Raw genomic sequence first — 27082 nt, 5'->3', positions numbered from 1 at the left:
ATTGGTTATTTTTTTAAGTTTTTATTCTAATTCCAGTTAGTTATACTCTAATGTTTTAGATTATCTGATCTTTAGCTCATTCTGAAATAGGTGTTTGTTTAGTTGCATTAGTGAGCACATTTCTTGACATGTTTTTACTGCCTATACACAGGTTATTCTTTTTTGTTCTTAAAACATCTTAGTATAGGATTTGACCTTACTGCTTCATTACATGAAATTATTTTTCACGAACTTTAGAATGAGGTGGATACAGGATCGTTCTGGTTTTTGGTAGTGTTCAAACCCAGGACTGCTTTCTAGGATTCCTTGGCTCTGTTCTCATCTTCAGTCTGGATAGGCTCTTTTCCCTGTCCTGATCAATTCTGATTTCACTCCCAACAGTTTATCCCCAGTGAGGAGTACTATCTTAAAAGGGAGCCCTGGCAGGTCAGTTTTGAGAGTTCTTAGGGGCCAGATTGTTCCAAGCCCTTCATTTCCTTTACCATGTACCCAAAGCACTCATCTAGTACTGGAGAGATCAAATCCCTTCCCAGTCTTAGGTGCTCCTTCCGAATTGGCTGCCCCACTTTCCAGTGAATTCTTTTTAGCTCTTTTGGGGTTCTCCTGTTCCCAGGTCCATCAGACAACATCCCCGATGCTTCCTTCCATCTTCTTGCTCCCACATAGAAACTGATAGCATGCAGTCCTGGGACTGGTGGTTTGTTCTACCTGCTTAAGTTTTGGGGTGTGTGGGGATACCTTGTCACCTAATTTTATTATAAATGTTGTCCACGGGTTTTGGTTTTGCTACTTCCATTTTTATTTGAAGCCTCAGATTAAATAGCTATCCTGTTTTTGCCACCACCTTCTCAGAATTCTGAGAGCATTAAATTGTATTAACTCATTAGAATTTCACAACCACTTCATAAATTGGTACTATCAGTACCCCCAAGCTACGAAAAGGCTCGATAACTTGTCCAAAATCACATAGCTAATGAGTTGCAAAACCAAGAATCTAACCTAAATTTCTTAAATTCTAGAGCCTATATTCTTTCATGAGAAAATGATTATATAAAAATATATTTCACAGCAAACTTTTCAGGAATTCTGTGAAGTATGAAACATCTCTACTTTCATTCCTGTATAATAAAACTGGAAGTTTAAGAAATTAGTAAAGTCCTCGAAGTTTCCAGCTACAAAATCGTATCAAAGCCAAGATAAATATTGAAATCCTGGCTCTCAAATTTCAAGGATTCCTCAACTACAGAACATACGTTATTAAGTAGGTTAAACTAATTTAATACTAGAAATTAAAGTAGCCCTATCTAATCACTATAATTGTCATTCTATGCGTGTTCACGAATAGGAAAAGAGGCTTCCCCAAGTCAGCAACCACTAACAAACTACCTGGCCTGCCTTGCATAGATGGAGACACGAGTAGAGGTGGTACAGCATTCTGTGAGGAGGCTGAAGCGGTACTACTAGCTTCATTAGCTGCTGCACAGCTAGGTAAGACTGGAGCTGGAACATTATTGGCACAGGAAGCTGCACCTGCTGCAGAATTTGCCATCACCTGTAAGTGTAGAAAAAAGTTTTAAAGTTTAGGGATTTCTCAAACAGCAGGAGGCTCTTTTCTGATCCTCTATTTCAGGATACAGTGTATTTTGATAACAACAACACTGAGTAATTAATCTTTATGTAAACCCTATATAAATAAGATTATTTCTTTTAGGAGACCACAATTACCTTTAAGATTTGTAAATTTTTAATTTATTATTTTTCTGAAAAGGTGATACATTAATAAGATTCAAAAATCAAGTATGAAATTATATACAATGGGATGTTTCCTTCCAACCCCTATCCTCCATCTGCCTAGTTCCCCTCTCCCCAAACAGGTAACCTCTGCATTTCCTACGTGTCATCCAGATACTGTTACATTTATTTTTACATGTGTGTCCATTTCCCCCATGCTAATGCACTTTGTTTTTAATTTTTTTTAATAGAAAAGGTACTTTGCTTTTTTGCGTGTAAGCTTCATGTGACTGCAATTGATTTGTCTGATTAGGCCACAACACTCAATACAGTGCTGTGCACAGAGATATGCTCAACAAATAACAACAGACCCTTCTTGAACACACTGTTCTCAATGCAGTCTCCATTTTCTTACCACCCATCGCTGTGTGGCTGCTACCCATTCTGGTCCTCAGAAACCGAATTCAAAGTCACCAGTGGTCTTCATCGCAACATATCCTAGTAGAATCTTGCTAGTCCTTATGTTGCCTGACCTTTTGGCAGCAACTGACACTTGACTGCTCCTTGAAACCTTCTCTTACTAGGGCCTCCAGAATAATACACTCTCCTCTCCCCACCCCCTCCTTGGCTATTCCTTCTCTACCTATCTGCTAAAATTTGGTGATCTACAGGCTCTGTTCTGGATGCTCTTCTCAATCTCTTCCTTTTCCCAGGATGATCTTATTCACTCCTATGGTTTCAGCTACCTTTTTGATGCCAAGTCTGTATTCTTTACATTTAAGTTTCAGCAAATGACCAAACTGACAGCGAATTCATATTAATTTGCTTATTATATAAGAGGTTCGGAATAAAGAGACTATGAGTAGTCAAACGTCAACACACAGAATGTGTCTAGAACACAGGAGATTATCAATTTGTTGAATGAATTTACTAAGCACTGTGCCAGGCACCACAAAGTACAATAATAGTTAAGATAAGGATATATATATATAAACAACTTCTTTTTGGGGAGCCTGGGTGGCTCAGTGGGTTAAGCATCCAACCTCGGTTCAGGTCATGACCTCATGGTTCGTGGGTTCAAACCCCACACTGGGCTCTGTGCTGACAGCGCAGAGCCTGGAGCCTGCTTCGGATTCTGTCTCTCTCTCTCTGCCCCTCTCCCCTACTCACACTCACTCTCTCTCTCAAAAATAAACAAACATTAAAAAAGGTTTTTTAAATAAGATGAAGGGCAAGGAGAACAAAAAGGAAAAAAGTCATTTCCCCCCAACTGATTGTTTGAGAACACTATGAAGATTACCTTCTGGGGATAGTTGTATGAGGTAACTGTGTCCTGAGGAGACATAGAACATGGTCTTCTGTCCTGAAGAGACTTTAATGAATACAGAAGTATAGTTAAATAAGGTGAATCAAGAAACCAAATAGCACATTGATAAAAGATCTGCTTTATTTCAATATCTTCTTAAATTAGGTGAAAAGTGCTCTGTCCTGAAAGGATTCAGATTTGGAAGCAACTACTAAGAGAACATTCCAAAAGGTATCACTGTAGTGCCTGATTCAGGTGATTGTGCTATTTCCTATCTACAGAGATCCTGATCATATCCAATTCTAGTCCAATGTAGGTACTAAAATGTAATAGAGGACTGTAATTTAAACATTTCTCAGTGGCCTTTGTTGCCTTAAAAGCTTCGAAATCGGTAGGACCAAGAACAGTGTTGCTAAAAGCAAGTATTCCAAATAAAGATGCAGCTTGGTACAAGGGTGGATATCTGGTTATTCAGCTGTATCCTATCTAAGCAGGATGGAGTGAGTATACTCCAAGTAACCACTCCCCTCTGGTTCAAGACCCTCTTTGTGAAAGTAAAAAAGATTTTAAAAGGCTCAGAGCTAAGCAGGACAAACAGTCATCACAACAAAAACAAAAAACCTAGCAGCAGAAATTGGTTTAATAATGAAAGTAACATAGAGGGAATCAAGGGAAGTAATCGCAGAAAACAAGAGGAACCACACTGTGACAAAGATGAGCCCAAGTTAACGTGGATCTAAGACTGCACATTTCTAAAGTTTGTGCTCAAGTACACCCAACGCACCTGCCAAAAAGCAAACTTTGGCTTTGGCTCAGAAAGCCCAGGGTGAATGTTAAACAATTCTACAGAAGGATTCAGTTGAGAGTTGGGCACAGAAATAAGAAGTTTCAATAAATGTTCACAGTTTTGTTACAAGGCTCTAAAGCCTGGACATCTTTAAGTCCTGCGCTGAACCTCTCTCCACAGCATGCTGTGATAAAAATTACTTAAAAACTTGCTACAGCGTTGGTGAGTGGGGTGTGGGAGTGGAGCACATCCTGAAGGGACTGAAAGTTACCCGGGATGTATGATAATGGAAATTCAGAACAAAAAGGAACATGTGACAAATGATAAAGGGACAAAAAGAAATTAAGTATCTACTCTTGTCAAACTGGATGGTGAGATTTTTGCTTGCTTTTTCACTGGAGTGAAATCACTAGGGTGGCTATTTAAAGAAATGGCATAAAAAGCCAACGAGGAGAATAATAATGGCAGAGTGGGGGGAAAAACTATTCCTCTAGAAGGGACAAGGAAAGGGAAGGAGAAATAAGGGGAAGAGAATCACATATCATAGTTTTCTTCATTCCTAAAATGTATCACCTGAACAGTGAAAACAAAAATTCAGTATGTGAAATTAAGATTTGCCATAGTTAGAGAACAAAGTTCTCTATTCTAGAGAACAAGTTCTTAAAAATATCCCAGTTCTCCTTCGGGGTACATGGTCAGCTGTTCTTCCTGGCCCCATCTAAAGTTAGGTGTGGCCATGTGATATATCTGGTCAATGAAATACGAGCAGAAGTATTAAAAGCCAGTGTTCAATTACCTTATTTAGTTCTCCAAAGTACCTGTGAAAGCCCATGTCCATTAGTCTGGGTCCCCTAAGTGACTATGACAAACAAAAGCCTGCTACCAACCTACACTAGACACAGGATTAGCAAGAACAACTGTCCTGTGTTAAACCACTAAGATTTGGGGTGTGGGGGGGGAGTGTTACTGTAGCATAACTTAGCTGTACTGAAATGGTATTTTGGTAATTAGAAGTAGGGTGCTACTGTAACAAAAATGTCACTTGAAAAGGAGATTATGAGCTTGTAGCTCCTAGGGGAGGTTTGGAAAACAATGTTCGTTTTGTGTTTTGATTACTGTTGGCAGAGTTTAGCAACCTATTTTAAGACAGGTGTGTATAGGGGCGCCTGGGTGGCGCAGTCGGTTGGGCGTCCGACTTCAGCCAGGTCACGATCTCGCGGTCCGTGAGTTCGAGCCCCGCGTCGGGCTCTGGGCTGATGGCTCAGAGCCTGGAGCCTGTTTCCGATTCTGTGTCTCCCTCTCTCTCTGCCCCTCCCCCGTTCATGCTCTGTCTCTCTCTGTCCCAAAAAAATAAACGTTGAAAAAAAAAAATTAAAAAAAAAAAGACAGGTGTGTATAGAAAAAGTAGTTTGTAGGCAGGAATGAAACGGAATAGAGAATCCTTGAATACAGAGACTTACAGGGTTGAAGAGGTAACTGCTTCAACCTCAAACTGTAAAATATAAAATTGATGAAGTGCTTTGGACAATGAAGAGCAGTTAAAACTTGGCTTTGAAGCAGAACTCAAATCACTGTTAAAATCTGACTACATTAAGATATCTCAAAGCATGTGTCCAACTAAGGATGCAATATCCATTGAATCCTTGCTCTTGGACAAAATGGCTCACGGAAAAGCCTCTAAAAGTATGGTTCCTCCATCCCTGAGAAGCCCCGGTACTTGCAATCAAGTAGAGAGAGAGACAGAGAGGAATAAGAAAGCAAATTATAGCAAATCTAAGTAGTGTATCTATAGAACAAGAAATGTCAGTATGGCTACCGGCATATAAAACTAATAGGAATCAAACAGAGAAGCAGCATAATAAATTAATCACGCAGCCAAAGACACTATGAGAACTAAAACCATCCAACTGAGATAAAACAAGCCTTGGGCTCCAATTTTCTTTGAATGAGAAGCAGGCTGAGAAAGCTCCTCAGCTGCCAAGAAGGACTATTCTCCAATGCCTACTTCAAATATGGCCAAGGAAAGAAGGGCCTTGGAGCAACCAAGAGCCCCAGAAAGCAATGAATCAGAGAGCCTCTCCAGGGAAGAGTCCCCATGTCTAGGTTGTCTGTCCAGGATGTCACCTACAGGCCATGAACTGTGTTTCTCCCATTTTCCCCTCTTTCTGAATGGGAATTTTTACTGCCATTCTTCAGTCGGCTCCACCACTGTAAATTGGGTGCGTAGGGATGAAATAACTTTGTATCTTTGGTTTTAGGCCTCCAAATGAAGATGAGCCACATCTGGACCCAATTCAGAGAACACTACACATTTCCCAGAAACCTTGGGCTCTGAGTTTAATTACACTGAATAAGATTTCTAGATTGCCTCCCTTGAGGTGGAAGCAAGTAATCTGCCTGTGGGAGGGAGTTTGAGTTGAATGTTGTGGTCCTTAGTGCTGTTAAATATTTCAAACTTTTTGACTTTCAGGCACATAGAAATTACACTCTTCAGTGGAGCATGCTCTGGCAGATGAAAAAGTAAGTGACATGTGTCATCTCCAGGTGGAGGCTGTTATGAGCCAGTGCATCATTCACTACCCTTTTAATGGAGCTTCTATCAGCCCAAGTCCCTGAGCAGAGCCCTCCTGTAGACCTCCAGTGGACGTGAAGCAGAACCAAGAAACAAACTTTTGTTATGTGAAGTTACTAAGACTTGTGGCCCACTCTTACTGAAAAATCATAATAAAATCCCCTAAAAAAAATCATCACTGCCAGTGTCCGAATTTCCTCTTATATCAACACATTAGGACGATCTCTAAATACATTAACACCAGGGTCTTAATTTCTTCATCTACAAAATGGGAGTGAAACCCTACCTCATAGGGTTGTTCTGATTTAAATATATTTCTATATATAGCTCTGAGAACAGTGCCCTAGTACACAGGAGACAGAAGTGCTTGCCATTATTATGAAATACCTACCAAGTTTGCTGTAGATTCAGTTGTGCTATAAACACCTGAAGTTTCATAGTCTGGTTCTAGAGAATATAGCCAAAGTAAAGTAAAACATGAGCATTATTTTACAATTTAAAATTGTATAAACAATGAAGAATGTCAGAGTATATCTAGATCTCACTGACCTGAAGGATAAATATAATCTTCATGATATCTCCCTATAAAAAAAGACAGAAGAAGTGTTTATGTAGGGCTTTTCAGCTCAGCAGAGCCAGATGGCCAGCACTTGCTTTTTCTCAAGTTTTATGGATATATATTCAAAACTAAAATGTCTATGTCCTTGAAACAGGTGATTTGATCTTTCATACCAGTTAACAGATATAGAAGCCCCCTGGCTTCTGACAGTAAACAGGACAAATTCCTCCTCTGAAAATTTCCTTAGTTCTTAAGAGTTCAGGCAGAGGTGAAAAACCCAGAGCTGTATCCAATCTTTCCAGTCAAGCAGTAGAGTACGATGATTAAATTCACTGGCTCTGGAGTTAGGGCTGTCTAGATTTGAATCCTGACTAACTTATAGAACTTAACATCACTTTAAGTGGGTTATAGTGCATCAATTTCTGCACTATAAAACAGGGGTAACAGTACCCAGCTCATAGGGGATGAAAAGAACAGAACATGGTGCTTAATATATATAGTAAATGGTGTCTGTAAAGTACTAAGTATGACCCATAGTTTGCTTAAGTAGACATTAAAGGGGTGTATCATGCCTCATCTGTTTCTCAGGCTGTTTTAAGTAAATAATACTTTTAAAGTTGGTTTGTTCTCAGAGGATGGCTCAGTGAACTAAAGTATTTTGCTTTAAGACTACAATACCATTGAAATGCAGAGAAAATTAATCATCAATTGGACAGTTTTCCACCAAATAAAACCCCACAGGTCAAAACTGGATTTGATTCTTAAACATGTCACTTATCAAACACATACATGCAACCACTCCAGACAGCAAGATTTACAGTGGGAACAAAGATTTGATTACTCTGAATATGCCACTACAGGTGAGCAGTATATCTGAAGGTACCCACCAAGCTAAAGGGAAAAGACAAAAGGGTCATGCTGAGTAGAAGAGCAGAGAACATACACCCTTCAGCACATGCATGCACATGCATGGGGACAAAGTCTTCACAGATCATTCTTGTGCTAGATGTTTTGTCCTCATTAAATTCCCAGAAATACCTTTTTTCTTCTACATCAGTAGTAGAAAGAACATACAAGAAAATAAAGAACTTGACTGCTAAATCAAGTCACTGAGACTGCCTCACACTGCCTTAATCCACCCAATTCCTCCAGAATTGTTTGAGTAGAATTGTCACTTACGGATCATTTTATGATAAAATGGTAAAAATAAGCACACCCCATAGTGAGAGACACCCTAACAACTGTTAAGAACATACATATAGGCTTTAGTGTCAGACAAACCCAAATTCAAAAGTGATCTCTGCCAATCTCAAAAGACTATATATTGCATGATTACACTTGTATGAAATGTCCAGAATAGGCAAATCCTTTGAGACAGAAAACAGATTTGTGGTTGCCTCAGGCTGGGCGGGGAAGGGAGGTTGGTACAGAAAATGGGGAGCGGCTAATTAGTACAGGATTTCTTTTTTGGGGTGACAAAATGTTCTCAAGTTGATTGTGGTGATGGTCATTCACCGCTGTGACTATACTAAAATCACTGAACTGCACACTTTTTAAACAGGTGAATTATATGCTATGTAGATTATATCTAAATAGAGCAGTTATAAAAAAGTTAAATCTCTGTCACTTACTAAAGGTACGACTTTGGCCACGTCATTTACCCTCTGAACCTCAATTTCCTCATATAACAAACAAGGGTACCAAATTCCTTTGAGGGATACAGTTAAATAGATTAAATTATAAATATACTTAGTACAGTAGATGACCAAGAGGATACAATGAATAGTAAAGTTCTAAGTCAAGTAGACTTCTTCGGGCAAAGACTGTTTTATAGCAGTTTTGTACAATAGAAGCTAGTCACAGAAAAGCCTAAAATATACAAACAAATGGTCTTCACCGTAACAGAAGAAGTGCCTTGCTCATAAGGAACAGATGTTTCCTATACCAAAATCCCACCAAATCAAAACTCACTAAAAGACCTATGCAGAGAGCTGAAAATAAGTTATAATGATGTGGTGGCCTATAGAAATAGATGTCTGGCCTTCTGAGAAAGACCAAGACATCTTCAAAATCCTACCAAAGCTCTGAGACAAGAACTGAGAACTCATTCAAAATGAGCTACTGGAACAGTGTGAGACCCCAAAACCAAAACCTGTTAAGTCTACTTCACAGCCCTGATGACTAATGCCACAAGAATCCTCTTTTAAAGAGACATTTAACTGTAACTGACTCACCATTGTGACTCTGGCCACTGGCCCCTTCTGAGTTCAAGGTCTGTTTGCCTGAGCTATGTCCTCGCCTTGCAACACAGTATCGCGAAGCAGCAGGAACCAGTGTGGAGGGCCCTCCATGACTCTGTACCAAAGACACACAGTTCATCAAAAAAAGCTGTATTTTAATGTACTTTAGAATCAAAATATGTGAGAAAATTATCAAGAAAACAGAAAATATTAGCCCATAAGGCAAGTGTATTTGTCCACCTCTACTCCTTTTCTCTAAAAATAGCTTTAAAAGTTCTCCTCTCCCATCTTTAAAAGCTCTAAGATAAAAGCTCAAGGTTTCTGTGTTTAATTTGCAGTTTGTTCAAAGAGCTAAAACATATCCACACTGCCTTTACTTAAAAAAAAATAAGAGAAAAAGTAAACAGCTTTTTGATTAAAGCTTTGACCTACTTACAGGTAAAGTTGGATAAGCAGTCTCATCCCCTTCCTCAACTTCATAAAAGGTAATGGTTTCTTCTACGCCCCTGGGCATCTGTCCATTCTCTGGGGCAAAGCCATACTGGCACTCCTTGTTCATGCAATGCATCTGGCGGTGACTACGTCTAAAGGAACTTAAGTATTAAGTAGTTCAGAGAAAAGGGGAAAAAAGTTAAAATATGGTATGGTAACTTGTTCCAAATTTCTAAATAACAGTTCAAACATCTCAATGCTGACACTAAAAAAAATTTAATCCATGTATCTGTCACTCAGCAATGAAGCCCAACTTGCCCATTTTCTGATTTTCAACATTTAAAATTCACTTACCGAGATCTATAGGAGAAGTTATCATAGCCGTGGCAACACCTTTTACCTGGGCCAGGGTAAAAACCAACTTTAGGGGCTTCCATGTTATGCCTGTTGATAAAGCGAGATGAATCCCTAAGAATGAAGGGAAAGGAAAACAAAACTGTTTATCTAGTAATTGGCATTTAAATAGAATTATTTATCACGTATCGGCACTTAAGTAGAATTAACACATTTTTCTAAAAATATCCCAATAGAAAAAGCTGTTCTGCCCTCACTACTTGTATTAAGCCTATCCATTATTAGTGGATACAGTGCCATATCCACGACACTCATCTTGATAGCTCTAGCTTATCTCTTCAACCATTCCGTATTTGTTCAGTGAGAATACAATAAATTCATTTGAAAAAAATTTAAGTACACATCAGTTCCATCCACTAAGCAAAGATTATAAAAGAAAGCTAAACTATTAAGATATTTCTAAATTCTACTTTAATTCTGTCTAGGAATTGTTCACAATACCTAAACAGAGATGTACACTACCTTGGAAGTCAATTAAGCCTTACCTGGGCATCCCATATCCCCGACCTTGTCTCTGAGGTGGATGTTGAGGATGGAAATGCTCATTAGACAGGACATTGGCAGCTGTCTGTGCGTAGTGCACTGAAGGGTCGTGCCCATAATGCATGCTATGCTGAAGCCTGGGCGGGAGGAAGGCGTCTCCCCTGCCGTAAGCCATAGTCACATAAACCTCTTTTCCTCTAACTTTTTTGAACATCTTCTTCCGTTGCTTCATGTCCATCTCTGACATAGCTTTCAGGCAAACAAAGTAGGAAATAAGCTTCATAACCAAACCAAGAGATCCAATCCCCCCCACCCACCCAAATGCCTAGAATTTTTAAGGGAACAAACCAAATAAATACAGGAAGGTAATGACTGTATTTTTTAAGGATGTACTAGATCTTCCATTTGGAAGGGCAAAACCAGCAGCCAATTTCCCCTATCAATGGACATCTCCACACTATCTTTAGTTCAGGTGGCTTTGCTCATCAAAACACAGTCATTCAGTCACCTACATTACTTATTTTCCCAGAAATTATGGCTACTAATAGAATGTCTGCTTCTATGAGGTGTTTTCCTAGTTCTCTGAGAAATCCTTTCAAGTTTTAGAGTCTAAAATCTACTCCAGCTTGTTAGCACAAAGTCCCCTGAACAGTGGTTCTCTACCAGACAATTTTGCCCCTCCCCACCCTGAGACCCATGTGGCAATGTCTGGAGACATTTTTGGTTGTTGCAACTGTGGGAAAGATGCTACTGGCATCTAGCAGACAGTCAAAAGATGCTAAGCAACCTACAATGCATAGGACAGCTGCACACAGCAAAGTTTTCCATACCAAAATGTCAGTAATGCTGAACTCTACCTGAGAACAAGACTTCCGTTAGATCTTAAGAAGGGGTAAAGAATAAAAACCTTCAGTATACAAACCCATTTCTGGGACATAGCCCCCGGAAATTTTCTGGTAACCTCTTCCTTTCCGACTGGGCATACCACTCCAGGCAGGAACAGGTGTGACTTGGGTAACTGGTTTTAAGTTAGCCAGTGGAACAACATGCCTTAAAATTAAAGATACCACCATAAAGCCGCTGCAACACAGACTTAATTTTCACTGGATATACATACCCTCACCCATCCACTTCATTTCAAGCATTTTCTACTTAAACTTGTTGACACACTTGCTACCCTGGTGAGGTTTTCTTTTTAGGTTAGAAAACCTAAGAGTAATTTGTACAATTTCACAGCTATTTGTAGCATATATCACGTTCCAGAGGAAAGACTGTGAAAGACTAGTCTACAAATATTTGTTGCCTTTCCTTGGAAGAGGATGATAGTTTCCCATCCCATTGACTTCAGGCTCAGCTATGTAATCCACTTTGGCCAATAAAACACAAGGAGATGCTTTAAGAACCACCACGTGGTTTGTCATGTTCGCCTCTTTCCCCTATGATCATGGAAATGGGTCTAGATAGAGCCTTTGATGGCCTGGATCCCCTTTTCTGACACACTATGAAATGCTAAATGAACACAAGAAATGAACTTGTTTTAAGCTACTGAGTTTTTGGTTAGAAGGGCAGCTTAATCAAGTTAAATGGTTCTCAAAGTGGACCAATAGCATTAGTTATCACCTGGAAATTACTGAGAAGTTCAAATTCTTGGGCCCCATCAGATATACTGAAACCAGAAACCCTGGGAATGGAGTTCATCAATCTGTTTTAACAAGCTCTCTAGGTAATTCTGGGGCATGTTAAAGTCTGAGAATTACCAGACTAGCTTATCTTGGTACAGGCAGAAGCTTGTTTAGCAAACCAGCTTTCCAATTAGTATGAATGGTTTTATACCAGAATTCTGTTGTATTTAGTATTTCTGGTAAGTTGACTAGAGCCTAGGGATTTGGAAACTTTTATATACAAGTATACTGAGATTTCATATTTCAGCATATGCTTTTACAATCTGAGGTAAGTCATCTTAAGCTGGTACCAGATGTAACTCTGGATCTCTTACTAGCATCCTGGCAATTCTCAATTTACTACTACAAAAAGGCATCAAGAGCCAAAGATTTTAGTAATACAACAAACTATTGTATTCTTACTTTTCTGCCAATTCTTCAATGAAGACTGTTACGGAATTATTCTCATTTCCAACTTCTTGAATATGAGCATTATAATATCTTCCACCTGATTCCAAGCGAACCTGAAAGAGAATAGGAGACAGTAAACATACATCTAATCTCAAGTCTTTTGCCAGATCTGGCTTCTGACAAACAAAAATACAACTCCTCCCCCAGAGTACAGTGTCTACTTATCAAAGCAGTTGCTAATAAACACTGCCAGCCAGTCTGGCTCAACAGATGAGGCACATGATAAAAAAGATCCTTACATCATCTCACAGAAGCTTGTAATTAAAATTTAATACAACCATTAAAAATTTTTTTCTAGCATTTTGTAAATGACCTTTGTTGAACTAAAACTGCAACCTTGGAAAAACTAATTTTTTAATGCTTATTTATTTAGAGAGAGTGAGTGAGCAGGAGCAGGGGGAGGGAAGAGAAGGAGAGAGAGAATCCCAACCAGGTTCTGCGCTGTCAGTGCAGAGGACGACGTGAACCTCCATCTCATGAACCATGAGATCATGACTTGAGCTGAAATCAAGACCTGAACACTTAACCAACTGAGCCACCCAGGCGCCCCCAAATTACTGAGTTTTTAAAGGACGAACTAACCTGACACTTGTCTCCCAAATAGTACTGTCTCCCAGCATACTCCATGTAATCAGTTTTTTGAAGTTCTATTAAAAGAAAATGAAGATTCAAGCTCAACTGAACTGGTTCCTTTCCCGTTTTACACCACTTAATTTTCTACTTTACATTTACCAGTGTTTTTGACAATGCTACTACTATAAGCTGAAACCTGCGGGCAGGACTGGTGGGGGAAGAGTCCTAAAGGGTCATTCCATTACTCTTGACAGGTTATTTCTGTGGTTAATTTAAGGAGACCTGCCAAAATAGTTTGGTGCTATAAAACACAGGTGGAAATTGGGAGGCTATAATCTTAGTTATACCAATGGAAACAACTTGATAGTAACACACCTCAATGAAAAACAAACACTACCTAGTTTCTTCAAAGCATCTTATTATTTTTAACAACTTATTGTGTCTTCACCTCATTCTAGATCGTTAGACTGCTAATTATACCTAGGTTCACCAAGGTTCAAGAAGTTGAATATGAAACATTAAAAGGCTACCTTGAAGGCAGAACTTTAAGGGCAAATTTGAATAACTTAGTTCTCTTATAGGGAGTCATAAACAATTACCTATTTCAACAGTTGGCAAACTTTCTCTGTAAAGAGTAAGTATTTCAAGCTTTGTGGGTCATACAGACCCTGTCACAACCACTCAATTCTGTCATAAAACTACTTATAGACAATTGAATTTCATATAATTTTCATGTGTCAAAATACACTGTTCTTTTACAATTTTTTCTGCCATTTAAAAATATAAAGACCATTCTTAGCTCACAGACCACACAAGAACAGGTGGCAGGGAAGATTTGTTCTAAAGGCCAGTTTGTGGACACCTGACCTATTCATTTATCAGTGAGTAGTTTTAACACTTTAAATCTAAGATAAGCTTATTTACAGTTACATATTTTGGGTACTCAAAGTTATCTATAGGGTATCTCCACAGTCTTTGCAAAACTAAAAGTCCCAGATAAACATCGTATTCTAAAAGATCCTTCCCCACTTCTATGTTTCCTCTTCTCAATTCAAAATCATGTATTAAGTAAGCTAAAAAGTAGGAGGCTGTCCTTTATAACAGTACATTAAAAACATCTCATTAGAAATAATTTGCAAATTTTTTCCCCTGGAGGTCAGGATTCAAAAGCATGCTGTCAATATTTCATTACCTTTTCTGCTGTCCAACCAAACATCAAATTCTACATTACGATAGATTTCTGGATCCAGGGCTTTAAGCACCTTATACGGGAAGAGCATCTTTGATGGACTCTCTGGAGACTAAAACAAAAATAATCATGCTACAAAATCATCATCCTTAGCTTCAAAGTTCCTTCTATGAAGAAAGAAAGTTGTTTTTTTTTAACTATGTACATATGCCTCCCTTTCCTTCTTTATTAAAAAAAGAATTAAATGTCACAGTTAAGTTTTGTTGCGTATTTTAAAAATCAGGAGATTAAAGAAGCAATATGCAAATAATCTAAAAGGTTTTAGATGGCAGAAGGGAAATATTGAAAGCAGCCAACAATTGAGGATACATCTCACATAAATCAATGCAACACAAAGATTAAAGATTCAGTCAGGCTATTCAATAAATCTCATATTGATATACACAGAGAGGTGTAAGTGTTCTTGTACCCTAAAATCACCTGAAAATTCTATTTCATTTTGGTCAAAATCTGTTGCAACTTTCAAAGGAATTTCCTTTTTCTTCTGCTTTCCTAGAATTTCACCATATCCAATAGTTACTGTTCCCAAATTCCCAGAACTTGGGGCATAAATAAACATTATTTTAATAGTATTTGCCCTATTGAGCTAGCCTCAAACTAAAGGTCTGCTTGATTTTAGGACTATAAACACAGTAAAAATTTCTCCTGTTTCTTCAAACAGGATTATTACCTATTTCCTTTGAACAGAATAGGGCAAGCATCACATACTTTAATGACAGAGAAAAACCTTAGCATCCATAAGATTCATCACAAAGTATCTATTACTGGATTTGTAATATTTAATTTGAAAACAACAGCTTCTGAAAATTCTAAAGTGTTCAGAGATTGCTTTGAAAACAATCTATACAATTCCATTAAGAATAAATACTCAGACAACATTAAGCACCCATTTTACATTTTAAGATTAAAATTTCCACAAAGGAAAACACAAACTCCTCCCCCACCGCATATAACTAGATTGGACTGCTTGACCTTAACTTAAGGCCTTTTAAGTTATGATGCTACAAGCCAAGATTATGAGAATTCTTTGCCTAGAAAATTTCAAACCTTTGCTTCTTCTGTTCCTTGATTGCACCCCTCTGGTGTATTTTCAACATTGCAGCAGGCACCCAACTCTTCACTCCTAATTGAAAAGATTTAGAACAAAGAGCTTTATATAAAGGCAGTGGCTGAGTTTTAAGTCTAATGACTATACCACCACCTAGTGGTAAACTAGCTCAAGGTCTAAAAATGAGGCAAATGGTTTTTCACCCCAACATTTACATTCATGCTTCCTTTTTATTAGGATGTACTACAATATACTTAAGCAGACTATCTCCTATATTTCATACCTCCATCTCTTAAGATGGTCCCTATGATCTTTGCGTCCTGGTGTTCACATCCATGTAGGATTCCTTACCTCAAGTTTGCTTCTTAATAGATAAGATGTATATTATTATTTTGCATAAGAATGTAGTGCCTGTATTGCTGGTCCCTTGCTGACTATAAGGAAGCAAGCAGTCATGTTCACCAACCACATGTGACAAATAGGTGAGGGTTCCCTTAGGCTGACAGCCAGCAAAACAACAACAGCAACAACAACAAAACACATTTCTCAGTCCTACAGCTTCAAGAACTAAATGCTGCCAAGAACCATGTGAGTGTCAAAGTGGATCCTTTGTCGGTCAAAACTCCAGGGAAGAACTCAATCCTGGCCAACAACCTCATTGCAGTCTTGTGAGACCCGAAGCAGAAGACCCAGCTAAGCTGTGCCCAGATTCCTAGTCCACATAAACTGTGAGATAAGTGTGTTAAATTGCAAAATCTGTAGTAATACTGTCATGAAGCAATAGGTAACTAGTACATTTTGCTTTTTTTTACTACTATAATTGCCCAAAGCCGGACATCCTTAGGACAAATCATCAGTGAAGAATGAAGCAACTTTTACCCTGATGCATGAGTGCCACTCCCTGCATTCCCAAGTAAGTTTAAAAACCTCTCTTCTACAAAAAAAAAAATTGCAATCAAGACAAAAAGACAAGGTTGACACCTGACTGGCACCAAGCCTATATGAATTTCCTTCACATAAGTAGGAATCAAGAAGAAATAGAAGACAACACCTACTTTATTATCTCTGACACACCAGCTGTTTCCTCAGAGGCCACAATCTATATTTCCAGCAAGTACCAAAGGCAGACACTCAAAGGCTCTTAAAACTCCCCTTAGTCTGAGAAATTCTTTTCTACTAGCTGGATGTGTGCTACTTCAAGTAACCACTGTGAATCTCAGTTACCAACTAACAAAATGATAGTGCTGGTTTACAATCAGCTTTTTCTCATAATATGGTCCACAGCTTACCTACATCAGAATATTTGGAATATACTTGCTAAAAAAAAGAAGATTCCTGGCCCCACTCTCACCTCAAATTTTGTGAAACTAGGCCCAAGAATCTGCCTTCCTAACAAGCACCATTTGAGAACCACGGGGTTACATAGTTCTAAAGTCACTTCTAGCAATTAAAAAAAAAAAAAAAGGATTCTGACTTGGATCAAACCTCCGAAGCCTGAACATCTCAAAATACAACATATCTTTTTGGTAAAATTTCTCTTCCCCCAATAGAAAATGGATCTCCACATACATATGTGTGGGTATGTCAAGCCCCTTCCACTTTCAAATGATGATGTTGATCTTGAGGTTGACACGCCCTTTCCCTTTATTACCTATTACAAGCTGAACTCTTGTAGTCAACATGGACATCCTCGCTGCCAGTCAGAGCATGGTTTCTGTTCTTTTTGGAACCACTTCGAAACAATTCAACTGCAGTCTTCAACTCTTCTTCATCCACAAAAAACACATCTTTATAGAGAATTTCATACAGTACAGCTAAAGGAAAAAAAGCCAAAACTCCAACTGTCAAAGTAAGATCTCTTTACGACAATGTGAAAACAGCCATAAGCCAGTATACAATTTCAATAGGTGCCAACAAAACAGCTTAGAAGAGTTACTTACGGTGGGTCCCTCAATTTAAAGATGGGAAAACAAAATCATCTGAAACACACCTAACCATTTGTAAAGCTTTCACATACCCTGGCAAACAGCTGCACTTGACTGAAATTGTTTTGAGTACACTGAATCATAATGGCCATTACTTGAATAGCACAGTAGAATCTGAAGAAAAACACACAGAACAATTAAGTGAATGTTACATATCTTACAACCATGAACTACTTGAAATTAAATTGCTAACCAGAAATTGAGAATGAATTTGTTTTTTAAAATGTGATTTTTTTTAGATCCCACATATTAAGTAATATCACACAATACTTGTCTCTGACTCATTTCACTTAACACGCCAATTATATCTCAATAAAGCTGAGGAAAAGTGATTTTTGAAATTTGAATAAAGATAAATGCTAGCTATAACTTTCAAAAGAGATGTTCTCAAAAGTGACTTTTAAATGCCAAGATTAAAATCACTAATAAGGCTACACTGAATCTAAATCACATTCCCATTAATGTAGCCAACAAGCTGATTTGTGAATTTGCAAAAATATGGAACTTTTACAAATTGAGTAAATCTAGTAGAAATCCTAACAGAAGTCAAGAGACCCAGCTTAACTTTGAAAAAGGACTGCAGAAATTATGTCAAATATCCAAATATTCCAAACTCAGATCATGAGGGCAGGGGGAGACTTAATTTACTCAAAAGGTTATCCATTCTACCGAGTAGTAATATATGAATACATTATATAGGAACAATACTGCTAAAGAGACTTTCTTAATGAATTAAGGCACTGACTGAGATAGCTACAAAAGGAGTTAATTTCTTAGCTGATCTTTAGTCTCTAGTTTTCCCAAACAATTCAAAGCCATGCTTACTAACCAAAATATTTTAGTAAAAATGCTTGCAGGCTCTGTATGATGAAAACTGTCTGAATTAACAGCTCCAAAACCTTTTTAAATTTTGGTTCAAAAATCTGTCTTGAGTAAGGGATATATCTAACCATAAGTCTATTTTATTTCTTTTATTTGAGAGACAAAGAGTGTGAGCGGGGGGGGGGGGGGGGGGGGGGGGGAGGGGGAACAGGAGGAGAGAGAGAATGAATCCTAAGCAGGCTCCAGGCTCAGCACGGAGCCTGACATGGGGCTTGATCCCACAACCCTGGGATCATGACCTGAGCCAAAATCAAGAGTTGGACACTCAAATGACTAGAGCCACCCGGGCACCTCAAGTCTATCTGATTCTGAAGCCACGTCTCATATTAGCAACCTGAGGGACCAAAGAGGATTCTCTTGTGTTCTATGGGAGGATGTTGCCACTGAGTTTCTTTGGCAGAAAATTCCAAGTCCCCTATTTGCTGCCTTCCTGCCTAATCTGGGCTAACTTCTTCCAATAATAAAGTTCTCTACTTCAGGTCTATTATTCTTCCCTAGCCTTTTTTTGAAATCACAATTCCAACTCCACCAGTATAAACCATTTCAGAGTATTGAGGGCAAAGTATTGAGGGCAAGTGTCAAGCTAAAGTAACTCACGGTAAAGTTTAAGTTATGAAGTTTCACACCACTCTGAGCACTCTGAGGGGTTATTTCCATTTAAGAGTTTACTAATCCAAAAGAAAGTGAACAGATTTTGAGCAGAGAAGCCCTGTGTAATTTGGACTAGAAGAACTTGGAACTCCAACTAACAAAGGTCAATAACTGGAGGCAGTTGTTAAGGAGTAGTTAAAGGAATCCGGCTAACCAGAACTAAATAAATAAGCAAGAAAAAACTCCAGAGGTAACAGTATAGTTTCTTTATTCGTGTGGCAAGAAGTTCCATTTTGATTGGAAGAGGTGTCCCTGGTGGTATTGGTATCCCAACATAAAATAATAGTTCTGATACATACTTGTGGGTAGACAAGTATGATATAATGGCATTAAACTAGTAAAAAAAAAAAAATGAGGTAGATCTAGATTACTGATGAGGACAGGTGAAAACAAGTAATAATATGTTTAGCATGAGCCCATCTACATTAAAAACATTATATAAATGGTGCCTGGGCGGCTCCGTGAAGCATCCGACTGGCTCAGATCATGATCTCCTGGTTCCTGAGTTCAAGCCCCACATTGGACTCTGTGCAAAAAGCTCGGAACCTGGAGCCTACTTCGGATTCTGTGTCTCCCTCTCTCACTGCCCTTGCCCTGTTGGCACAGTCTCTTTGTCTCTCTCTCAAATAAGCAAACATTAAGAAGTTTTAAAAAAATGTTGCCTGAAATATATTCCATGGTGTGACACAAGCCTTAAAAAGTCAATTACTGTATAGTCTATACTAACTAATCAAATAATTGGGATAAAAGGTTTTTTCCTTAAAAACTTTTTGGGTGGCTCAGTTAAGCATCTAACTCTTGGGTTCAGCTCAGGTCATGATCTCAGCTTTGTGGGATCCAGTGCCCTGTGGGGCTCCACCCTGAGGGCAGAGCTGGCATAAGATTCTCTCTCTGCCCCTTCATCCCCCCTCACTCTCTCAAATAGATAAACAAAAACAAAAAAAAACCCAGATTTTTTGGAAGAAACACTGTATACTGAAAAACAATCTGTTTAACGGCTAAGAGTTCTCAACCAACAAAACCGCTTCCTACTATTTTCCAAGCATCTTACTGGGCAGTAGTAGCACACTGGCCTGCTCTCAAGAAACTGAAGATTTAGGAGAGAAATAAGCATGAAAACAAATACAATGTGATTAGAATTACTTGGGTGATGCTAGAGGAGGGAACACAAAGGGAGGAAAGAACTCCAGGGGAGTTGGGAGTTTCAAAGGAGTTAACATCGGAGATACAAAGGAAAAGAAAAAAAGTGTAAGTCGGAGTATCTGGAATCAAAATATACTAAGGTTGTAAGACAGTGAAGATGAAAAGGGGACTAAATGCCTAGCTTCCAGGTTTGAACCTTATCTCCTAGCCAACAAGGAGCCAATTGAGGTTTGGTTTTTTTGGGTGTTTTTTTTTTTTTTAACCTATTACAGGACTGGTAAGGTAAGGTCTGTTCAGGAGGGTGGCTAACAACACTCAGGATGACTAAATGGAGAGGTAAAGGCTGGTGGCGGAGAAGCTTGGCATTTAGACTATGCTTCCCCCCCTCCCATTAATTAGGTAACAAAGAATGATTTCTTATTATCTTGTTAAGCCAGCAGCATCATTCAATTTCTTTTATTTTAGTAAACATTCACTCATCTTCTTACCTTGTCTTCATAGCCATTATCTGTGACACAAGTTGGAGGCTTTCCGGGACAGCGATAAAGAATGAAATCTCGACTACACGGGTAGAAAACAAAGGTGGTTGAAAAGAGATAATTTAGTATATCCAAGAAGATAGTTTATAAGAACAAGTATCTGGGCTTTCACACTGCCCACCTTATTCATATAAAATAATCTGAATGAAAAAAATAAATAAATAAAATAAAATAAAATAATCTGAATGTTTAAAGAGGCTAAATAATGTTAATTCAAAGTAGATAGCCAACTTCCCTAAAGTCCCATGGATTTCTTAAACATATCTTAATTTGGGAAAAGGAGAAGTAAAGAAGATAGGTTCCCAACTGTATGTGTGTTTCTGAGTTTTGGGGGCTCCGCACTTATTTAAAGCATAGGCTGGCAAATTTTACTTGGTAAAAGACCAGATGATAAGCATTTCAGCTTTTGCAGGCCGTATGGTTTGCTCAACTTTGACTTTGTAGCATGAAAGCAGTCAGACCCTGATAAACAAGCACAAATGACTGTGTTCCAATAAAACTTAATTTACAGACACTGAAATCTGAACTTCATAGAATTTTCACATGCCATGTAACAGTACTCTACTTTTCATTTAACCATTTATAAACTTTGAAGAAAGCATTCTTAGCTCGAGGGCTATACATAAAAAGAAAGAAAGCCAATTTAAAAGCTGGCCCTTGACTTAAAAGCAACAACTGATTAGTCACCTGCCCAATGCCTCTTCTATACAATTTCTTGGTGGATTTAGTGAGAAATGAGCAGACTGCAAAACACTAACTTGAATGAGTACCCATAACCAGAAGATTCAGACTATACCAAGGTATATGCCATCTCACCATCCTAAAAACTGTGAAGGAAATCTTATGTACAGATCAACTTCCTCAAATGAACAAGATTTCCACTAGCCTCTATCCTACATTAGAGAAGTATTTTTCAATAGTTCTGTGCAACCCCACAGCTTCCAGAAATGCCACTTTTGCTATTTTGGGGACCAAAGTGATAGAGCAGTGTTTCTCAAAATGTTCATTATCATGTGCCTAAAGAGCCTTTTTATTTTTAATTTTCCTATGAAATTTTAATACCAGAGATATACCATATATCTGCTTATGTACCGTAACCCTCTGAAGGACTACAAACCACTATAGTATCTAACATCTTTTTGTCTTCAAGAACCAATTTCTACCCTCTTGGAAGCTATATTGCCCCACTAAAGATGCATTGAAGGGGCACAAAGTTAAACAGACAAGAATTCTAAGATAGACATTCTGATTTTCTACAGGAATACCAGCATTCCTTAAAGTCCTTTATTTCATTCAAATGGACACAAACTCTAGAGGCTCTCCACCCAAAAGTTAACACAAATTAACTTTACTTAGACATCTTCATTCTACAGATCATTCCCAAATCCCAAAGAGCCTTTAATAGAAACTTTACACACAATGACACATATGCACTCAGTCTTTAAAAAAAGATTTAACTTACTTATAAATTAGAGAAAGAGCTCTTATTTCCAGCTGGCCAGCACTTTCCTAAACATAAATAGTACATAAACTTTTAAAAAACATTCTGTAGCTATCGGGTAAAAGTTTTGCAAGTTCAACAAGTTATTTTGGATGCTTAGAGACGTTTTAAATGAAGAATTTGTAGAACACACTATAACTTGTTTTAAGATATTGTGTTACTCATTTACATAAACTTATTCTGAAACTAATAGTCCTAAAGACCTTCTCAGTTAACTATGAAGTAACAAGGACAGTTAATAGGAGAGATTTAAAAGGCACAATAAAAATGGAATTAGTGTTAAGATTATGAAGTTAGCAAGGTATTTAGTAAATGCTAAGTCCAGAACTATGGAATTAATCACGTAAATTATTTTTAATTAAATATGTGTTTATGAAGCTTGCTCCCACATAAAGGATAACTACAAATCAGGGGAACTGTTGAATAAAAAATGTAACAAATGACCTCTTGTAACATTCATTGCCATCCCTCCTCCCCCATTAAAGTGAAAGGACTTAGGCTTGTCCTGTTTGCAGTCTATGGATGATAAAATTGTTGACATAGAATTCTCAACATTCAACACAAAATAGGTCAATTGCCAGCTTCGAAACTTTTGCAAGAACTATTTGATTCAACACAGCTGGCTACTTAAGAAAATAGGTTGCGTCTAACTAAAGCTAAGGCGACACAGCTGAATGAATACTTCGGTTTACTATTCCAAATACTCTGAAAAGATTAAACCCCCGTATTTGATCTTACCTTGGGATCTCCCAACCGTTCCAGGTATTTCTCAAAAGATCCCTCCACATACTTCAAAAATAAAACAAACTTGACTTAACCAAATACATAGCATTACTAAAATCTGATTATATTCTGCAATATTACCCTCCAATGGGTGTTTGTTCAGCTCAACAATTATGGTATTCAAGGACTATTTTGCACAGCACCTCAAGAAGATTTGCACATACACAAAAGTTATGAGTGGAGAAAAGCTGGACTTTAAAACTGTCCTAGGAATTGGTCCTGGCTTATCCACATACCAGTGCATTTCATCAAATGGTAATGCTTTTGAGTTTCTTTTGAAATGCCAATTTAAGTAACTTGACAATTTTCATAAATCATGCAAACCCAATAATCACAAGGACTTTAAATTTTGACAGGAGACATGCATTTACAAAGTTAAACTGAGGAACTTAAAGGGAATTTCATTAGATTCAGAAAAGCCTAGGGCACAAGGGAACTTCTTGGGGTAATAGAAATGTTCCATATCTTGACTGCAATGGCAGTTGCAGGACTATGTATTATTGCCCAAACTGAAAATGCCAAACTTAAAATGGTAAATGTTATTTGTGTGTAAAATACACCTCAATAAAAGTAAAAGTCAACTCGGGGAATAGAATATATGTCTAGTTTCATGTATATATTATCACTGGACTTGAAGATCAAGTTTCAATTTTGCTCAATCCCTTTTTAAACAGCTTGCGGTATAACTGACAGACAACAAACTGCACATATTTAAATGGCACAAATACATTTTGACACATGTATGCACCCACGAAACCATCATGACATGACGATTCTGATAGTGAATATATCCATCACCCCCACAAGTTTCCTTGTGTCCCTCTGTAACTCACACCAACCTCCAACCACTGATATGCTTTCTATCACTACAGACTGGTTTGCATTTTCTTAAGTTTTATATAAAGAAAATCATATTCTGTATGCACTTTGGGGGAGGGTCTGGCTTCTTTCTCTTGGCATGATTATTCTGAGATTTATCCATGTAAGTTTTAAAATTTTACACAAGTCTTTGTTACTCAAAACATGGTTACTATTACTGTATCAGGAACAAGAGCACGCATCACTTGGGAGTTTTGTTAACAATGCAGAAATCTTGGGCCCCAGCTCAGACCTACTGAATCAGAATCTGCACTTTAACAAGATCCCCAGGTGATCTGTATGCACAAAAATACTTGAGATGCACTGTTTTACACCATGGTCTTGCATTTGAAGTAATTCATGAATAATCTTTTCCCCAGGTGTTGTAAAGACTGTAATTAACTTTAACCTAGGTAATAAGCTTTAAAGTCAAGAAGGCTTGACAGTTTTAAGATTCACTGAAACCTGTTGAGAAAATTAAGAGTAAACCTCGAACAGCAGGCTAATGCCCATAATATACAGTGAGAAGAAAACAAACAGTACTGGAAGGGCTGAAAAAAATTTTTTTAAAGCCTCACAAGAGGGCACACTTCAAACCAGACCTTGATAAAACCTCATTCCATTAATAAGAATTCAAATACTTCAAAGTATGCAAAATGTCTTCTAAAAGTTGTTTTAAAGCCAATTGTTAGCGGCAGAGTACCTATTACCAGTTTGTCACATGAAAAGGTAAATGTTTAGAACTAATTTGTTTCCTTACAATTAGGTTTTGTAAGACTATTCATATTGGCTCAAGAGCATTGTGCACAGAATTAAGAGAACAGAGGGGTTTTCCCATTTGTACATATTTGAAAGTATACATTAAAATATCAACATAGCCAAACTCTTTGTGAACTATGATTACTTGTTCGAGGAACAGTGGTATGGATGTAGTATACAGGACACTAGTCAAAATGTAACGTTTTAGGGTTTGGGAGGTTTGGGGAGGTCTATGGGGAGCAGAAAGTAGTGGGAAGGATGCAGACGAACTGTCTTAATTCTCAATTAGAGTACAAAATAGTCTAATTCTGGAGGTCTAGAGGTATGCTAAAGGGAAGGCAGCTGAAAATTAAGTATTTGCTATTGAGAGGAAATTGCATGACATAATTTTCATCATGTACACAGCTCAAAATTCATTTCCCATTTACTACACACTCTACCGACATCTCTACCTTGCTTATGTGTTCTACTTACAGACTCAAAAGTTTGTTGATTTTCTCTCATATAGGAGACACAAGCCTTCCTGATTTCCAAATGATGGACCTGGCTGCAAAACAACTAAAAAGAGAAAGACCAGCTCACTCTCAAGTCATTTGAAATAGCTATCAAATTAAAATGATGAACTGGACACTTAAGTCCACCTTATTCAAAACATATGTAGGACATGGGAAAATTAGGTCCTGACCTTACTAAAATGTTTTTGCCACCCTTAATGAGATTGGGGAGAGATGGTTTGGTCTTACCACCCCCACCCCTTTTCTACTCATGGGCACAGCCTATGAGGTTTCCTTAGGCATAAAATTTAGAGAAAGTAGGGCTGCTTATAAAGGATCAAGATTCATTTCAAAGTTTCTGTAATCCCATCCTTATTTCTCTTACATTCCAAACTGGCATTTAGAAAACAGAAAAGACAGCAAAGGCACAGCAATATATTTGGACTGATCAGCAAAGGCCTACACCAAGCTAGTAAGTGCCAGGTAGACCCGGAAGTTTTTACTAGGAAGAGAAAGGGGATTTTTTTTTTTTTTTTGGTGGGCTACAGGTCTTCTAGCTACAGTACCGTGCCATGTTTCAAACTCTGAAAACTCAGTATAGGGAAAATACATATTTTCCTTTTACCTGCTCCGAAATAGCCCGAAAGAGGCAAGAGGCATCCTTGGCAGTCAGCTTTCGAAACAGCCCTAAGCTGCCTAAATATTCATCCATTGATGTCTCATTCAGAGACTTCTGGCCGCAGTACTTTTTCCATCCTTTATGCATTTTGCCAGGGGTGGGGGTGAGGATGGGGAGAAAGGAACACAAATGCGGCAAGAAGGAAAAAGCAAGGTGCAGGTAGGAAGGGGTAGCAGTGACAAGGGCTTGCTTATGCAGGTATCCGGAAAGCAGCCCAGAGTCTAGGGATGAGAAGGCAGTTGTCAGCGCTGTAGAATCCTGGCACTTCTCAGGAGCAGGAGAAGCAAAGGGCTGGCTCGCCCGGTACAAGTCGGGACCCTGTGAAAAGAAGAGGAAGAGCCGATGCTCCTAGGAATAGAGAACTGGACTTGAGAAGACATGGGAGAAGGCACCTGCGGAGCTACCTTGTTGGGGAAGGATGGGATTTACGCAACGAGCCCAAGGTTGAGAGAAGTATGCACAAGCAGCTGAGCTTTGGGACCAAAAGGAAGTCAAGTCTGCAGCTTAACTCAGGGCAACTGCGGCACGAGGCTGCAAAGGGACTGCAACAAGGCTCAGGTGTGTACGATGCAGCCTGGCCCACATTATATCGCTTTAAGGTCTCTCGCCCAAGTTCCCTGCTCCTCTCATAATTTCATGGAGATGAGAGAAAAATATTCTAAACCTAAATAACTAGTAAGCTTCTGTATTAAGAACACCTTTAAAGACTACATAGGCTGGTGGGGGGGGGGGGCAAGGGTCTCCCTTGATCTATAGGGGCAGAAATCACAGTTCAAGCAAGTAAAATGCCAAAGCAGATTTCTGGATACTTCCGGTATGGGAGTTAAGTAATTTTCTCATTTGGTTCTCCTATATAATAATAACCCTCTGCTAGGATCACAGAAACTAAATCCATTAGCTATGCTAGGAAACACTGATACAATTCTTGACTAATGTCCTCAAATTATTGTAGAGCATTAACAAAAAGAGACGATGCAAAAATTGTTTCTTAAAAAATGAAAACAATGGAAGTTTAAATTAAACAGCATGAAAGGAATGTCTTACCAACAACATTTCAGTGTATTAGAGCACTTTTCTAGGAAAACTACTCTAGAGTCTAAGAAAACCAATGTAAACAGGACCGTATTTGTGAGGTTCAAAAACAGAACTGATCACTGGCATTACTTGATTCCACTGTCAAGTGTCTCCTTTTTATTAAATGCCAAAATCAAATTCCTTAATTAAGCTGCTTTGAAAATTGTTTTTCTTATATCTGTGGATCCAGGAGTAATCATGACCACCG

The 27082-nt window shown here is 38.3% G+C and overlaps 1 protein-coding gene across 1 annotated transcript in view; it reads right to left on the bottom strand.

Annotated features, from left to right (window-relative positions):
• ALG13 (ALG13 UDP-N-acetylglucosaminyltransferase subunit) overlaps window positions 1-27082 on the bottom strand; it is a 61342-nt gene that overhangs the window by 14218 nt on the left and 20042 nt on the right. Inside the window, 22 exon segments of the mRNA XM_030304936.1 lie at window positions 1387-1552; window positions 3032-3103; window positions 6788-6843; window positions 6946-6978; window positions 9190-9310; window positions 9632-9788; window positions 9982-10095; window positions 10527-10773; window positions 11447-11574; window positions 12609-12709; window positions 13239-13303; window positions 14422-14530; window positions 15526-15601; window positions 17178-17340; window positions 17544-17625; window positions 20676-20748; window positions 22189-22235; window positions 22966-23016; window positions 25102-25185; window positions 25747-25929; window positions 25932-25964; window positions 25966-26118. Coding sequence (XP_030160796.1) covers window positions 1387-1552; window positions 3032-3103; window positions 6788-6843; window positions 6946-6978; window positions 9190-9310; window positions 9632-9788; window positions 9982-10095; window positions 10527-10773; window positions 11447-11574; window positions 12609-12709; window positions 13239-13303; window positions 14422-14530; window positions 15526-15601; window positions 17178-17340; window positions 17544-17625; window positions 20676-20748; window positions 22189-22235; window positions 22966-23016; window positions 25102-25185; window positions 25747-25929; window positions 25932-25964; window positions 25966-26118 — 2314 coding nt within the window.

This window comes from Lynx canadensis, chromosome X (genome assembly GCF_007474595.2).
Source record: "Lynx canadensis isolate LIC74 chromosome X, mLynCan4.pri.v2, whole genome shotgun sequence".
NCBI classification, from domain to species: Eukaryota; Metazoa; Chordata; class Mammalia; order Carnivora; family Felidae; genus Lynx; species Lynx canadensis.
This window is presented reverse-complemented; position numbering and strand designations above follow the sequence as displayed.